General features: G+C 38.4%; 1 protein-coding gene and 1 long non-coding RNA gene across 4 annotated transcripts in view; one reads left to right on the top strand and one right to left on the bottom strand.

The window, feature by feature from the left end:
• Nucleotides 1-15,972, top strand: part of plxnb2a (plexin b2a) — a 186,851-nt gene that overhangs the window by 119,974 nt on the left and 50,905 nt on the right. For all 3 annotated transcript variants that reach the window (XM_024284789.2, XM_024284767.2, XM_036210260.1), the window contains 5 exons: nucleotides 9,861-10,378; nucleotides 11,350-11,676; nucleotides 11,777-11,915; nucleotides 15,331-15,476; nucleotides 15,560-15,730. In XM_024284789.2, coding sequence (XP_024140557.1) covers nucleotides 9,866-10,378; nucleotides 11,350-11,676; nucleotides 11,777-11,915; nucleotides 15,331-15,476; nucleotides 15,560-15,730 — 1,296 coding nt within the window. In that variant the 5' untranslated portion in view covers nucleotides 9,861-9,865. The remainder of the gene's footprint in view (nucleotides 1-9,860; nucleotides 10,379-11,349; nucleotides 11,677-11,776; nucleotides 11,916-15,330; nucleotides 15,477-15,559; nucleotides 15,731-15,972) is intronic.
• On the bottom strand, nucleotides 6,295-13,624 carry LOC112154139. Its single transcript, XR_002920605.2, has 3 exons — nucleotides 13,287-13,624; nucleotides 6,606-6,770; nucleotides 6,295-6,519 (listed from the first exon to the last, which is right to left on the bottom strand). It is a non-coding gene; the product is annotated as an uncharacterized LOC112154139 (long non-coding RNA).

Here is a 15,972-nt window from a genome sequence, read left to right as displayed (position 1 = left end):
TGAGCATCGGCGTGTGATGGCTGCAGGGAAGCTGTGACAACACCACAATTTAACAACCATGAATGCGCTCAGGACTTCACTGTGCTCACATGCAGCTGGCTTTGACCTCCTCGGGGGGTCGTGGAGCTCAAATCTGACGTTTTGGATCATTGATATTATATAGAGTGATTCATGTCAACATAAAAGGCATCGTTTCTTTATGTCGCTTCCGTCCTGATCATGTGACGTTTCCTCTCTGGCCTCGCGGTCAGTGGCGTCTTTGTGTCGACCCAACAGAGCGGGTTTCTCCTCGGGCCGTCTCTGCCGTACTGGGATGTCATCAGCTGGTACTTTAGAGAGGATAGTTTGAGCCTCCTAGTTTGTTTCATAATTCCCGTCTAGAGCATCAGTCTTAACGCTAATCTGCCTCTGATTGCTCGACACATTAGAGGACTTTTTCAGATTAATGAAAGCTGTCATGTGACTCAGTAAATCATCAATTCTTGATCATGTTTTTGTCTGAAACCTTAATTTAAAAAGAAGTTTAATGATGTGTTTACTCGTCTATTTCAATTAAATTTGCTTTTATAACTGAAGAACAAAATTGTTTAAAAAATATGAAATTATCTCTGAAAAATGATTAAAATCAAGACTTAAAACTGTAAACTGACTTAAAAGAAACACAGAATGTTTCACTACATCATCTTTTTAGAGTAAAAAAAGCCATTTCCTGCTGGAAATAATAATAGAAATATAATTAAGACAGAGGCGGAGTCAAGAGATAGGCCCCTCCCCCTGGAGTCTCAGCTTTGATCAAAACAGAAGAGACATAAAAGGGCAGCTGTGGTGTTTCTGTTTATTTCACAAAACTGTTAGATTTGTACAGAAATTAATTATTATTGAATCAACATTTGGGGGAAAATGTGATTCAATTATTTTAACAATAAACGAGAGTTTAAGATGAAAATGTTAGATTATAAATGTTTTTAAAACGTTGCTTCATCCCAACTGATGAATTGTAAAACTAGGGCTAGAAAACAAATCACTTTTATTGATTAATTTGATTTTGTTGTTTAAGAAGATTTTATTTGGGGGGGTAAAATCTGGATTTTCCTAAAGTACTTTCCTGGCTCCCATTGTTCGTAGTAAGGTCAGCCCGCCCGTTTTTCACAACATGCACACCTGAAAACGGCGGCTAGCAAAGAGGATCTTCTTCTTCAAACAGAAACAGGAAGTTCTTCAGTTTGATGGAACTGTTTTGGTTTTCCAACTTCAGATTTGGGGCGTCAAACTGCAACAAAATCAGTTTGGAGATCGTAGCAGCTTAAAGTGGGAGTACGATGAATTTGAGTCGAGTGTGAGATAATCAAGCTCACAAAACATCGTTTTTAGTCTCACTTTGTGTTCTGGTCAACCTCCAAGAGACGTTAAAATAAAGTAGTTTTTGTTAAATAAATTCTGTTGATTAAAACTAGAAATTGACTTTGGTATGAAAAAAATCAGATAACATTTTTTTGGCCATATCGCCCCGCCCTCCTTTAAACTAGTAGTGAAAGATACTAGATACGTGTAGAAAAATTGTTGTTGTTGTTTGAAAGCCACAAATATGAACAAGATTATGTCGGTTAAAAGGTCTAAAATCAATCAAGATGTAAATAATTGATTTCTGGTTAACTGTAGTTTTTTTGTTTTTTTTCATTTAACAGTCTTTGTCTTTTTACGTTCATGTGATGCAACAAAAAGACGTCCAATCATAAGATTGCTTCTTCCAAGTCAATACCTGAATACATTTCTCCATCTTTATAGATTTAAATGACATATGAAAAAGAAATATCTAGATTTTAGTGATTTTGATAAAAGAATCAGACTCTATCGCCAAAAACTGAGTTGTTTTGTTTGGATCCGTGGATCGTGTATCGAGATGTGTATCGAATCGTGTGAGAGGGAACGATTCACAGCCTCCTTTAAACACATCTTACAGTAATCTTGTAGCATCCCAACTCGTCTGGAGGATTCTGTGCTTTGATAAGACCCGGTTAGACTCGGTTCCTTTGGAGCCTCTCCAAAAACATCTCTAATTTTCCTCCTTCCTTCCAGCCTGTTTGTGTTTATTCGGCGGTGTGGAAACCGCCGTCCTCCTCGCCGTGGCGTACTCTCTCTGTTTGGGTTTCATGCCTCCTCCGCCTCGGCCGTGAGCTCCTCCAGGCTTCTTCATTACCACCAATAAGAAGTCAATTTCCCCCGAGCCCCGCCAATCATAGCCCTCATATCCCCCCCAGGCCTGACCAGTCAACTTCAATGCTCCTCCGGCCCGATGTCATGAATGGCTAATGATGCCCGGCGGTGGGCATGAATGTCAATGAGACCACAGGGGGGATTTCTGAGGCACCGAAAACTCCCACATTAAAAGAAGAAACGCTTTCTGGCAACGTAAAGAAAAAGTTTGGATAGAGTTGAAGCAGAAATGAAGCATTCACATCTTTTTATTACAGCCTGGTGTGTTAAAGTCATGCATCAGTGATTAAAATCAACGTATTTGGTGTTTCTTCCCATTGCTAGTACGAAATATAGTAAGTAAAGACACGACATATAAATGTAGATTTCTCTTCTTATCTCTTCTTCTTTTTGTTAAACCTTCAAATAAGTTCATTTTTATTAATATAATTAAAAACAAACAATAATAAAAGACAGTATAAAATAAAAGCCTAAAGATAAACGGATTCAAACATCCAACACTGATGGGACTAAACCGGCACGATATGAGGAAAACTTTAAATATTAGTAATTATGACAAAATTATTTGTGATATATGAATAAATAGCAAAACAAAAAACAACTAATACATAATTTCTATTTCACTGCATGTGTTAGATGAGTAGAACTTTTGTTACTGACCGAATTCTTATTTTTCCACCATAATTTACAAAACAATTCTTTAAAAATGAGACATTTCTCCTTCTGTCTCTCATAGTTGAGGAACATCTATGTTGAAATTACAGAGGGAGAGCTTGCACAATTCATGGGTAACTAAATACTTTTTTGCTCCACTGTCGGACCCACAAAAAGTGAAGATAAAAGTTAAAATTACCGTTAAATTAAGATCTACTTAAAGCTTCTCTGAATAACTTAATCTGGGTTTAATCCACTCAAGTAGCTTTAATTTTTTTTGTTCCAAATAATTATTTCCTTCCTTTTAAAAAAAAAAAATCTGCTTTTGCATTTCTAAGCTAATTTTTTAAATAAAAAATATCAACTTTTATTAAAACGATTCCTTACAAAGAATCATGGGAATACATACACTCAACAGAACATCAGAAAAAGTAACAGGAAAGAAACACAAATTAATCAATCACTTTATATTAAACTTTTCATCAACATGCTGCTAAAGACAAGGAGCTTAGCAAAAAAGACATATAAACATTAGTTAAAGCAACAAAAGTCATTAAACACATTAGATATAAAACAAAATGAAACATTGGTAGAGACATACACATAATAAAATACTTAAAAGCCTAAAAAATAAATAAATAAATTAGTGATTTAAAAACTAACTTAAGGACAAGTTGAAAAGACCTGTTTTTAATTTACATTTTACAACAAATAAAACATTTTTTATTTAATAAAAACAAAACATTAAAACAGCATTTATAGGAGGTTATTACTCGAGAAAAGCAATTAAAAATATAATTAGTAGAAGAAATAAAAGGGGGCCCAACATATGACCATGAGGGATCCCATGTTGACATATTATTTGATTTTGGACAGACCTGAACTGGAAACTGTATTTATTCTATTCTCACCTCACTTAAAACTTTCAATTTTACTCCAGACAGACTGGAATTTTCATAATTGTGATTTTTTTTATAGATGAACAGTTTTTCAGCATCTTTTGACGGTTTCCTGTCCTAAAATGTGACTCTTTGGTTCTGGGTGAAAACTTCTGGAGATAAATTCATGATATCTGACGTTCATTTTTAAACTACACTCGTATTATATAGATCAAATAGAAAATTTTCACGTTTTTTTTTCTTACTTTTTTCATAAACTGATGGTTAAAATTGAATTTTATTGGTGAAATTCACATCACTTTGTCATTTAATAGTCGTTTTTTTATATTTTACAACATATTTTTTAACTTCCTTGTTTTGTTTTTGCTATAAACTCCTTAAAAAAACCTCACTCAAACTTTTTTCACCTTTGTTTACTCTTTGAATGCCACGTCCATCGATTGTAGACAGGTAGACATTCGGTGCATCTCGATGCCAAACGTCTTTGAAGGAAGTATTATGGAGGTGCAGATGGACAGACTCCAGGAAAGAGAGTCATTCAAACAGACCAAGCTGGTTTCAGATTGGCTCTGTCTGTGGGGAATTGTGTGTCAGAGAGCCAGGTTTGTTTGAACTCCTTCCCACGGGTTGGGAAGTAAAGGCAGGCGCACACGGAGCGGAGCGGCGAAGGGAAGCTAGAAAGAGCAAAGCTTAGCGAGGTTAGGCAGAGGCAGAAAATCAGTCGGGCTTTATTCCCCTGGCTGGAGCTTCGGCAGACATTCCTGGATTCAGTTTCCCTGCAAAGTTTTTGGCAGAAGGCAGTCAGACTTTCACAAAGTTTTGTTCTCAGTTCTTTAATCAGTCACGCTCAGTCTGGCTGTGGCAAAGCTGCTCTTTGATTTCCATCTCTGCATTCAGCTTTTATTCCTGAATTTTCTACCACAATGACACAACTTTAAGACCCACTCCAATGAATATGAATGAATATGTTCTTGAGATATATATATTTTTTTGATAATGTAAGGCAGGAGTGTCGAACTCAATCGACCAAGGGACAAAAATCCAAAACACACCTGAGGTCGAAGGCCGAACAGGATAAACATTTATTGATCAAACTAAAACTACATTTTTAAAACTTTAAAACTGTAACTTTTTAACATATTTATCAACTAGATTTATAGGATTACCTGAGATAATGCTAGTGTGAAGGCTGTAAGCTGTAAGTTGGCCTAAATTTATGTGATTTGCTCAATTTAAATTAGTTGTTTTCACCTTTCAGCCAATCAGCTTTCACTGATCTTCACATTTGGTTTATCAGAAAGTTTTACATTGGATTCCTCTCCTGACACAACCCTGTGTTTTTACCCAGGCTGGGGACTGGCACAGGGAGACCCAGATTTTGCAACTAATTCTCTTCCCCAAGTTGTCACATGTTGATGTTTGGCTAAGGACCCCTCCACATCACTTTTTGACGTTTTAGGTGTCCCCAACTTGCCGTTTTCTTGACATGCTGGTTGTTCATAAAATCAAGGGTCCGCAAACTTCTGGATGTGGTACTGCAAGCAGACTGGTCCTCGGAACGCATCAAGTACTGGTACCCAAACCCAATACCGGTACCCTAACTCATACTGGTACCCAAGGGTATCCCTAGAGTCTGCAACCTTCGGGATGCAGTACTGGACGGAGACTAGTCCTCTGGAAGAGTCTATGACTGGTACCCAAACCCAATACCGGTACTCTAACCCTAGCCTCGGGAGGCTTCCAGTACTGGTACCCAAACCCAATATTGGTACCCTAACCTCTGGACGTGTCCAGTGCTGGTACCCAGGGGTATCCCAGGGGTCCACAACCCTCGGGATGCAGTACTGGAAGCAGACTGGTCCTCGTGGTGCTGATACACAAACCCAATACCTTTACCCTAACCTCAGGAATCCAGTACTGGCAGACAAAACCCAATACCGATACCCTAACCCTAACCTCGGGACGCATCCAGGACTTGTACCCAAACCCAATGCTGCTACCCTAACCCATACTGGTACCCAAGAGGATCTTGAGGGTCCGAAACCCTCGGGATGCAGTACTGGACGCAGATTTGTCCTCGGGACGTGTCCAGTACTGGTACCCAATACCGGTACCCCAACCCAGCAATGTATGCAGTACCAGACTGGTACCGAGTGCAAACCGGGCCTGGACAAAAAACGGTACCAGAGTAGGGTACCAGTTCTCAGCCCGAAGGTCTAATTATGACCAAAAAAAATTTAAAAAACCTTAATTGAATAATGATTGAAACTTTAAAGGATTGAGTTTAGTCCAGTTTTTATACCACTATTAGATTCAGGGTTGATTTTAAGGATATTTCTTTGGTTATTAGGCCAAAAAAAATAATGTATCAGATTTGCTTAAATATTATGATTTCTGACGTCCATTTCTTTTAAAATGAAGTATTCCAGCATTTCCTGTTTTGAAAATGGCTCAAACAATGATCAGTGGGGATATAAACTTAGTTAGGGAAGTTGTCTGTTCAAATGACACCATGGATCAGCAGATCTACACCTCAGTCAGCAAAGTATCCTCTCATTTAATGACACATTTCTGGCTTTCCTTTACCAGGAAAAAGACCCAAACACCACAGTTTTTCCCTCCCTCTGCCTCAGAAGGTCTGCTAAAGACCTGCCACATCAAAGGGAAGTTCATCTTTGGTTTCCGGGGAGAACCTGTCAGTGTTCTGCCGGCAAACCCGCCTCTTTTCTTTCATCTTCCAGTTCAGGATCTTCTGTCACGACAGAAACAAACCAGGAGTCAAAGGTGCACGAGCTCCTGATCAGCGACAGTTTAGTAAAAAAACGAAGCGCTACACACTTTAATTAACATTTGGGCGATCTCATCAGCGGCGCAGTCCTTTAGTGCAGCCCGGTCTGCCTCGGAGCGACAAAACAAGGTGTGAGAAGATGAATGGAGGGGAAGTGGAAATACTGCTTACGGCGGTCTCCTCCAGCTGCAAGGGTCTGTGACGGCCTCGGGTGACTGAAATAAATTGAAGGATAAACACGATGGCGAGTATAGATTTAGTGTTTTAGAGTCGCACCCCGTCCAACCTCAATAAACCCGAACAGCAGCAGGAAAACGCATTTAGTATAAAGTTGAGGAGAGTCTCTCCTTTTGATGAGAGCAATAATATTTCATGGAAACTCCTTCATTGCTGCTTTCGGTGTTCAGAGGTCGTCGTTTGGGAGCAGTGGCCATGTTTTAATACCTCAAAGTATTAGAGATTACGACTTCAGAACAGTTTTAGGTCGAGGCGTGAGACACACTATTATTAACCCTTTCAACACCAGAGCTTTAAGCTTCAACGCTGAATAATTGATTGTTTTGGTTGTTTGATTTGCTCTGGTGAGATACATATTTACTGGAATTGTATAATGGAACACCAGCTGTGTGATGCTGCAGTTGTTCGAAATAACTTGTACAACCACAACAAACTAAACTACCAGCAACTATTTCCCTAAAGACGGACCACAGGAGAAAATCTAACGCTTAATATTCTAGACCTAGTATCTGGGGGTTGGTAGACTTTGGATTATTGGAGGGGGACGCTGACCAAGTGTACTTTGTTAACATGGATTATCTGGTGAATGAGTGTTTTTCAACCAGTGTTGCAGTAAACTAGTGTGCCGTAAGAAACTGCCAGATGTACCATGGGAAATTACTCAATTTCACCTTATTAATCTAAAAAACATTTACCATCACCAGGATATTAGCTCCTTGTTTACCCAAACAGAACCAAGTTTCATACAGAGTAGGTAGAAATATGAACTTTAAAGTGTTTTTATTAACACACTTTGATAAGAATGACTTTTTATTTTTTTTTTGTTTAAACATTTTTGGAAAAGTGTACCTCAGTTCAAAAGAGTTTAAAGTCTCTTCTGTAGAAGAACCGGACTTCTGTTTCTGACAGTTTTTTTCTCGTTGATGTGTCTGGCCTTTCATTAAAACCACAGAACACATACATTCAACAAAGCTTTGAGCTTTAATTCTGCTTGGTTTTAAATGAGACCATCTGCTGATACTAATCATTTTAGAATTGATTAGCTGGTTAGTCATCTTCTTTGAAGAACTGTCAGATATGAAAACACCAGACGTGTAAAAATAAAAAAAAGTCTATTTGATTTCATCAAGTTTTCCAGTTAGATTCACAGGAAACGCGGTAAATATCATCAGAGCCTCGATTTATAGGACGGTCACGCCAGAGATTTCTAATGTCAAAGGCCACCTGCTCTCAAACCCACAGACTCCTGGGAAGTTGGATCATTTTTGGATCAAATCCTGATAAACTCAGTGATAATTCCGACTTTGGAGGCTGTAGTAAAGCCTGGAGTGGAGCTGCTTAAAGTCAATAGTTGTGATTCTGACAGTGTCTCCAGAGTCATCTTGAACAGCGCATTGCAGCCGAGGCTCATTCTAGATATTTGTGAACAGGTAATTTAGAGGAGCAGGTGGGCAGAGAGATAAGTCTTCTCCACTAATAAATCCCTCGGCAATGAAGCCGGCTGAATGGAATTTACCGCGAGCTGAAACACAGACAGTTGACCATCAGAATGATCCGATAGTCGCCGTTAAAAAGAGAAAAAAAAGGCAGCGATTTGCCGGTAAAACACCCCGACCATGAAAGCGCCAATAAAGCGACGCCGCGTGGCTCCCAGGTTTATTGAACAGGAAGCTAATGAGAAGCAGTTTATGTGGGATTAAAAGAGAAAAAGTTCATGAAAGTGAAAAGTCTCACAGAACTGGGTTTGAGGAGAACATTGTTTACACAGAAAAAGTGGAATAACGCCGATGTTCCCCAAACCTTTAGGGCTTGTTTTACCGCCGCGGGCCGTGGCTATAATTAAACACTCCCATTCAGACTAATGGATGCAGAAATCCAGCGTGTCAGACAGCTAATTGCTGCACTCAGTCTCCTCTTTTGCTGCGTGCACTCTCTTCTTTTGTCTTTGGTAATCTCATCTGGGTCAGCTTTGAGTTTGTTACCTGCACCTCCTCCTCGCCTCCTTTTCCCTCGCTCCTTATTGCTCGTCACTCCAGCCGCCGTCGGAAGAACAGCTTCATCTTTTAGACTTTTACCTTAAGAGAACCTCTTTGTTTGTGCATTTATATTCTCTTATGAATTAGTTTAAAAAAGCAAAAAAGTAAAACAGATAAATAATTAATTCAATATCATTGTCGGCATTTTAAATCAAGTATCGCCTAATCAAGTATCACGATATATCGCCTAATCGATTCTTGTTTCTCTACACCCCTAGAAATCACTTACGTAGTTTTATTTTTGTCTTGATTATACAATCTAAGATTTTTATCTCAAATTTCACTCGTAAAAATATTGCATCACAAAGTAATTTTCTTCATCATTTTGACTGAGGGGGGGGGATCGATTATAATATCCAGAATCAATTCGATTGGATTCACAAGAGCCTAAATCAATTCCGATTTCTTCTTTTTTTTTTTCAATTCAATTTTGAGTTTACATTTTTATACACATTTGTTTAGAAATATATTAATAATCTACTATATGTTTTCAATATATTTATATTAATCTGACCCAGTTCACATACTGTAAAATGTATCAGTAAAATATTGAGATTGTTAATATCATACAGAGTTACATTGATTCTCTAAAGGAGAAGTTTTAACAAAAATGTTTAGATCATTAACATTGTTCTGTTTCTCCTGGAGGACGTTTCAGTTTGGCCACTAGGTGGTGATCACGCTATAGCATCACACGTCATTCCAGAAGAAGAAAGTATGAGCAAAAAAAAACAATATTTTAGACCAAAAATAGTTGATTTCAAAAATATTTCCTTAAAAGAGAAAAGAAAAATCATGCCTGTCAGAATGTATATTTAGGTCGAGCGAGCGTTAGCGTTAGCCGTCCTATGGGAAATTCCATTAGACGTTAGCATTAAGCTAGCTGGCTTTAGCTTTATGTCTATCAATATTTCTATAGCCCTAATTTTGACAGTAGTTTTTTTCAAGGTTTGTGAAGTTTTCCTGATGTCTCTAAACGCTAAATCCACAGATTTACCAAAATAAGTTTTTTTTTCTTGTTTTTCCCCACAGACGAGATGGAGTGGTGGTGGGCGTGGTCGCTCACAATGGTCACCATGGAAATAGTGTTCCTCAGCCCCTCTCTTGGCGGGAATGTCGAGTTTTCCTCCACAAGCGTCATCAACAACGTGGTGTCGGATCCTCGCACGGGCCGGCTCTACGTCGGCGCCGTCAACAGCCTCTACCAGCTGAACTCCAAACTGGAGGTGGAGTTTGTCTCCAAAACGGGTCCCAGGAGGGACAACCAGCTTTGCACGCCGCCCGTCACCAACACCTGTGAGGAGGCGAAGGACACGGACAATCACAACAAGCTGCTGCTGGTGCACAGCGCCAGAGACATCCTGGTGGTCTGTGGGAGTGTCTTCAGAGGAATCTGCTCGCTCAGGAACCTCAGCAACGTCGACCACGTCATCTACTTCAGCGACAGCAACGGGGAAAAGTCTTACGTGGCGAGCACGGAGGAGGGCGTGTCCGTGGTGGGAGTGATGTCATACTACACGGTGGGCGGCGTTCAGCTGCCAGTCTTCCTGGTACGACACACGTTACAGAAACGACACATTCTGACTCACAACTCCTCACAAACACACGTTTGATTGAGGACTTCTACGCGCCAGAAATTAACCTTTGTTTTGTCTGTGACTCATCGTTTTTTTACGTGCTGGCTGATCCCAATAAATCAGGAAATGGAACCAGTCCAGTACCGGGACACGGAGCCCACTGGAACCCTAACCCAGAACCGGTACCTTAACTCTGTACCGGGTCGGGTCCTGTTGTCTGTAGCTTATGGACTTATTAATTAAAATGTTTTCAGTGGAGAGAAATACGTATCATCCCGATTTGTCCCTGCGTAAATCCTGATTTGTGTATAATTCTTGATTTGTGTATAACTTTAAATTTGTGCGTACGTATTCTTATTATGTGCGTGCGTAATTCTTGAGGTGTTGTTCGTAATTTCCTTTTTGTGTACAACTTTGAATTTGTCCGTGCATATTCTTAATTTTGTGTGTACTTAATTCTTGATTTGTGAGTGTATATCTCTTGATTTGTGCATTACTTTGAATTTGTGTGTAACTTTGGATTTTTGTGTGGGTAATTCTTGATTTGTTACTCGTATAATACATTATGTGCAGAAGTACAAAAATAATGAAATGAAATGAAAAATGCAATTTACACATGCACGAATTAAAATGACAACAGCTTGAAACTAATTACACACACGCAAATCTTTTTTGAATTTAGTCATTTCAAGAGTACGCACGCACAAAATTATGGCGTAAGATTTTTTTTTTGTGAATACAAAATATTATTTATGAATACGTTTCTTTTTGACAGCCATCTTAACCCATACAAAGCAGTCAGTTTATTTTCTCTCCATAGGTTTCCTTTGATGTTTTCTTATTTTAAAGCGTTAAAAGATTTTTCTCATTTCCAAAAACCAAAATCTTAGTGTCGATTTCTGAACTTCTGTCCTGTGATTCACAAACCTCGCCGTCCTCTCCAGGTCGGGAAAGGCTTCGGCGGCCACGACTGCACCAAGCTGATCGCCACGCGGATCCTGCAGGACTACCACGAGTGGGTGGTCTTTGACAGCATCATCGAGGCCTCGGCGGTGCAGGCGGCCTCCTTCGTCAGGGCCTACCTGCACGACTTCCGCTTTGCCTTCACGGACAACAAGTTTGTGTACTTCCTGTTCTCCCGGACTCTGGGCACGCAGGACATGAGGGTCTTCACCGTCATCGCCAGGATGTGCGAGAACGACCACAGCTATTATTCCTACACTGAGCTGCAGCTGAACTGCAGCGCCACCAACAAGTACAACAAAGCTCAGGTGACCAAAGTTCCCCCTAACGAGTTCCAAGGATTGTCTTTGGCTGCTGTTTTCACAATTTTGTAAACATTTTTGCCTAATTTTTTCTGTGGTCTCTCAGGCTGCCTTTGTAGGAGAACCAGGTCAAGTTTTGGCTAAGAATCTGTCCAGCTCCAACCCGAACGTAAAAGTTTCAGACCAGGACAAAGTGCTGTTCGTCACCTTCACTTCTGATGAAGACCCGCACTCTTCAGCCATGTGTATGTCCAGATATCCTCCTCTCATCCTTTCTGGTTAGAGATGATTGTAGAGACGATGTTTTCAAGGTTCCCAAGGGAGATTTGAATCTGATACAAATCCCTCAGACCTTTTTTTTAATATAACCCATTCACAACATCCTTATAGTTCATACTTTCATGAACCTTTGAGATAAAAGCATTTAATTTTTCATATTTACTGAAATGAAATCCGATCATAATTCCGATCATGAACATCTTCATGGGTCCAGTTACATTTGGACGTTTTTCTTGACTGTATCTTAATGATACAGAGATGACAGAATGGTTTTTAGATCACACATTTTCATAAATCTTTTACTCTGTTAAAACTGGATTGTGCTGGTAGTCGCAGACGAAGTTTAAATGACTGTCTCTATCAAAAATGCAGATATGAATCTGAACTACAGCATGATCTTGAGAGGGTCACGGTTTTGTTCAGGGTTGAATACTGAGCTCCTCTCTTAAAAACCCTGCACACAAATCGGTTTAATCAGGCGCACAAACTGCCCACACTTCAGCCAGAAACGAAGCGGAAAGCAAATTAATTGCTTTCTTTTTTATATAAATGGCAGTTTTTTCTATCAGCATCAATCTGAACTTTGAGCTGTTGCCATGGCGATATTATACAACAGTATATTAAGTGTATTTTCAATTTTGTTTAGGGGTCAAGTTTGTTTTTTTTTTTAATATGGAAATGAATGAAAATGCCCCTCATAACTACAGAATGGAGTTGAGCTCTTATTCTGAAGGCTTGAAAAACACTTTAAAATGATTGAGCTGTGAAGCAGGAGTTTATTGCAAAAAGTTCCAAACATTCAAACCAAAGAAACTAAAACACTAATCTATCATATTAGCATGAATACACATCATTTTATCACCTCCTTCTGTGTCACTTTAACAGAAAAGATTCTCCAGTTTTTAGTTTTTTGCATCTTTTTCTTTGTTTTTATTCACTGGTTTGTTGAGAATTCAGTTCAGTTTTATTTATAGAGCCAAATATCGCAAAAGATCTGCCTCATTGGGCTTCACATGGGTAATTTTACAAAAGCAGAAGGTCAGTTGTAAAATATAAACAATAGCTAAAAACTAAACCGAATAAACTAAACTGGTTATCCCTGCCCTTAGACCCTCCTTCCAGGTGAGAAAAAACTCCTAAAAAAGAGATGGGAGTGGGAAAGAGGAGCAACATGCGAATCACACTGCACCAAACGAAAGCACAGAAAACTAAATATAATAAATAATGGTTTTGGTTTGAAAAAGGGTTTAATTTTTTAATAAAGTCCTTCAAATTGCAAACATTTCTGTCACACAACTTGGATCAACTTACATTGCACCCATAAGAAACTGTCTTACCCATTGGTGTGCAAACGTTTTGATTTGTTCTAACCGAACCAGGAGCAGGTGTGTGGCGTGCTTTGGTAATCCGCCTCATAAGAGAAAGAAATAACATGGAGTTTAGACATAAAACATGCTAATTTTAATTTAAAAAGTAATGTACTTTTAAGAACATTTTGGAGTTATTATTTCAGAATTGTGACTTTTTTCTTATTTTGGTGCCAACTGCACCAATGGGACGATGTCCCCCAGAGAAAAACACGAACTTAAAGACATGCTACGTTCAGGCGCTGTTGGAATAATCGGAAAAATACCTGAAATTACACATAAACTTAAAAAAAACAAACGAACAAATCTGTAAAAAAAAAAATTAAAAAAAATCCTCATGGATGCAGAATAACTTTCTGAACAAATAAACAGTCAATGTTTCTATAGCTGCGTTTCCATTAACTATGAAATGGGATTTTCGGTAATAAATTTGGTTAACGGAAACACCACAATTTTGAATAAACTCACATTTATCGAAAAAATGTCCCGCTGCTTATTTGTTAGAATGGTTATTTTTTTAACAGGCTTTCCACGTACATCTGAGACTGTCAATGGATTAGCTGCGCTGTACGCGACCGTGGCACGCGCAACACTAATGTGACGTCACCCAAATGCTCCTTTTTAGTGAATCAAATTAAAAAAAAGAAATACTTTTTTTTCATCCATCACCATGTTTTTAATGACCTAATCACGTGTGTCGGTTTATTCACATAATTATGATTTCATGGAAACGTCATTGGAAAATTGTTTTCTTTTTTAAAATTTCAATATAGTTTTGCGCATGTGTTTAGTGGAAACACAGCTTATATTGCACCATCTATGGGGAAACATTTGAAATGAAAGGAAAGTAAAACCATAATTCGGATTATCAATATAATTGATGCTGGTTTAGTGGGCCTCATTTAATAGTTTAAGGGGCCGCTTCTGGCCCCTGGGCCGAAGTTTGTCCACCACTGGTCAAATCTAAGTTTTATTTTCCTAATGATACAATTTACAGTTTTGTTTGTTTTTTGGTAACTCCTCAACCATTTTTGTAAAATCAAAGTGAATTCTGAGGCAGAGAAAAGCAGCTTTGCGCCACAATGCAACACTTTAAGGTAAAGAATGAATGAATGAATTAATGAATTAATTAAATGATTTATTTCAAGGAATCAGGAATAATACATGAAAAAAAAACATCACATTGACTCAAAGGTAGATTGCTTGAAAGGGAGTGGGAGGAAGCGAATTAATATAATCCCACCCCGACTCGACCATTTTCTCTATATGAATTATCAATATCTGGTTCAGGACTTAATATCAAATATTTAAACCATGCAGTAATAAATTCAGGTTATGAAGAATCATTAATATAATTGATGTAATGAAATTTCAAAACATCGACAGACAAATCATTTATATTAGTCGGTAACAATAATCTAAATATTCTCATTAAAAGACAATTCGTGCATGTAGTATTCATCAAAGAATTATTGTAATAATACAACAAGTAATAAGTAAAAATAATCTTTATTTGTTAATGCAAAAACATTTTTTTATAATATTCTCATTAAAAACGATTTGTGCAGTATTTATCAATGAATGATTATAATAATACAAAAAGTAATGATTTGGAAAAAGATCGGGAATTAGTGCAGAATTGGTGCTACATCACAGTTAGGAGCAGTTTAAGGCCACGTAATCGTTCTTCAATGTTATGACTTAGAGACTGTGAAGGTCTCATTTTAATACAGTTCTCTAGTAAAGTACTTTCAAGTACTTTATGGTATTAAAGTGTTGCATATGATCCCCAAACTGCTTTTTTCAGCTTCAGAATTAGTTGTAATTTCAGAGATTGAGGTTGAAGAGTTACGATAATTCAAATGTCAACCTAGAAGTTAAAGCTCCTAATAATAAAAATTTACACAAATTCTGACACAAATGAAATTAAACTTGGAATGTTTAAAATCTAGAAATGTGTTAATAATTTGAACATGTGGTCAGTTTTTGACTCTTTTCTTGATCCCGCCCACAGGTATGTACCCTCTCCAGGCCATCAACGACCAGTTCGAGCAGCTGACTAAAGCTTGTTACCTCAAACACGGAATGATCAACGACAAATCCGTGGTCTACTCGCCCTACGCGAACAAGCCTGACGAGTCGTGCGGCTACCACCCGAATGTAAAAGCAACAAGTCATTTTCAAAGAGCAAAAATGAAAAATGAGCGTCATTAATCCAATCGTTGATTCTGTTTTCTGCTCAGTCTGACAATTACAAGTGTGGAGCCGAGTTCCTGCCTTCACCCTTAGCCAGCAAGGCAGAGTTTGCCTTGTCTGCAGAGCCGTCTGTGGTCCATAAGACCCGCTTGACTGCTGTGGCGGTTGCCGTGGAGATGGGGCACGCCGTGGGCTTTTTGGGGACCGCCTCTGGAAAGGTAATGACCTTTTTACTACCATATATTTGGTTGTTTCCTTCACTTGTAGCTGTTCCTTCCACTTCTAGCTCGTGTTTTTTTAAAAGCTTAAAAAATCTTTTATAGTAAAGCTATCATGTGTGTTAGCTGCACTATAATGTCGTAGATTTATCCTAAACTCTAAAGTCAAAATAAGTCTGCAAAGTTTTGAAGTACAAATTTCCAACAGGATCTTATTCCAACTTCATCTTTAACACCAAAGC

Source organism: Oryzias melastigma, linkage group LG23 (genome assembly GCF_002922805.2).
Source record: "Oryzias melastigma strain HK-1 linkage group LG23, ASM292280v2, whole genome shotgun sequence".
Taxonomy (NCBI): Eukaryota; Metazoa; Chordata; class Actinopteri; order Beloniformes; family Adrianichthyidae; genus Oryzias; species Oryzias melastigma.
This window is presented reverse-complemented; position numbering and strand designations above follow the sequence as displayed.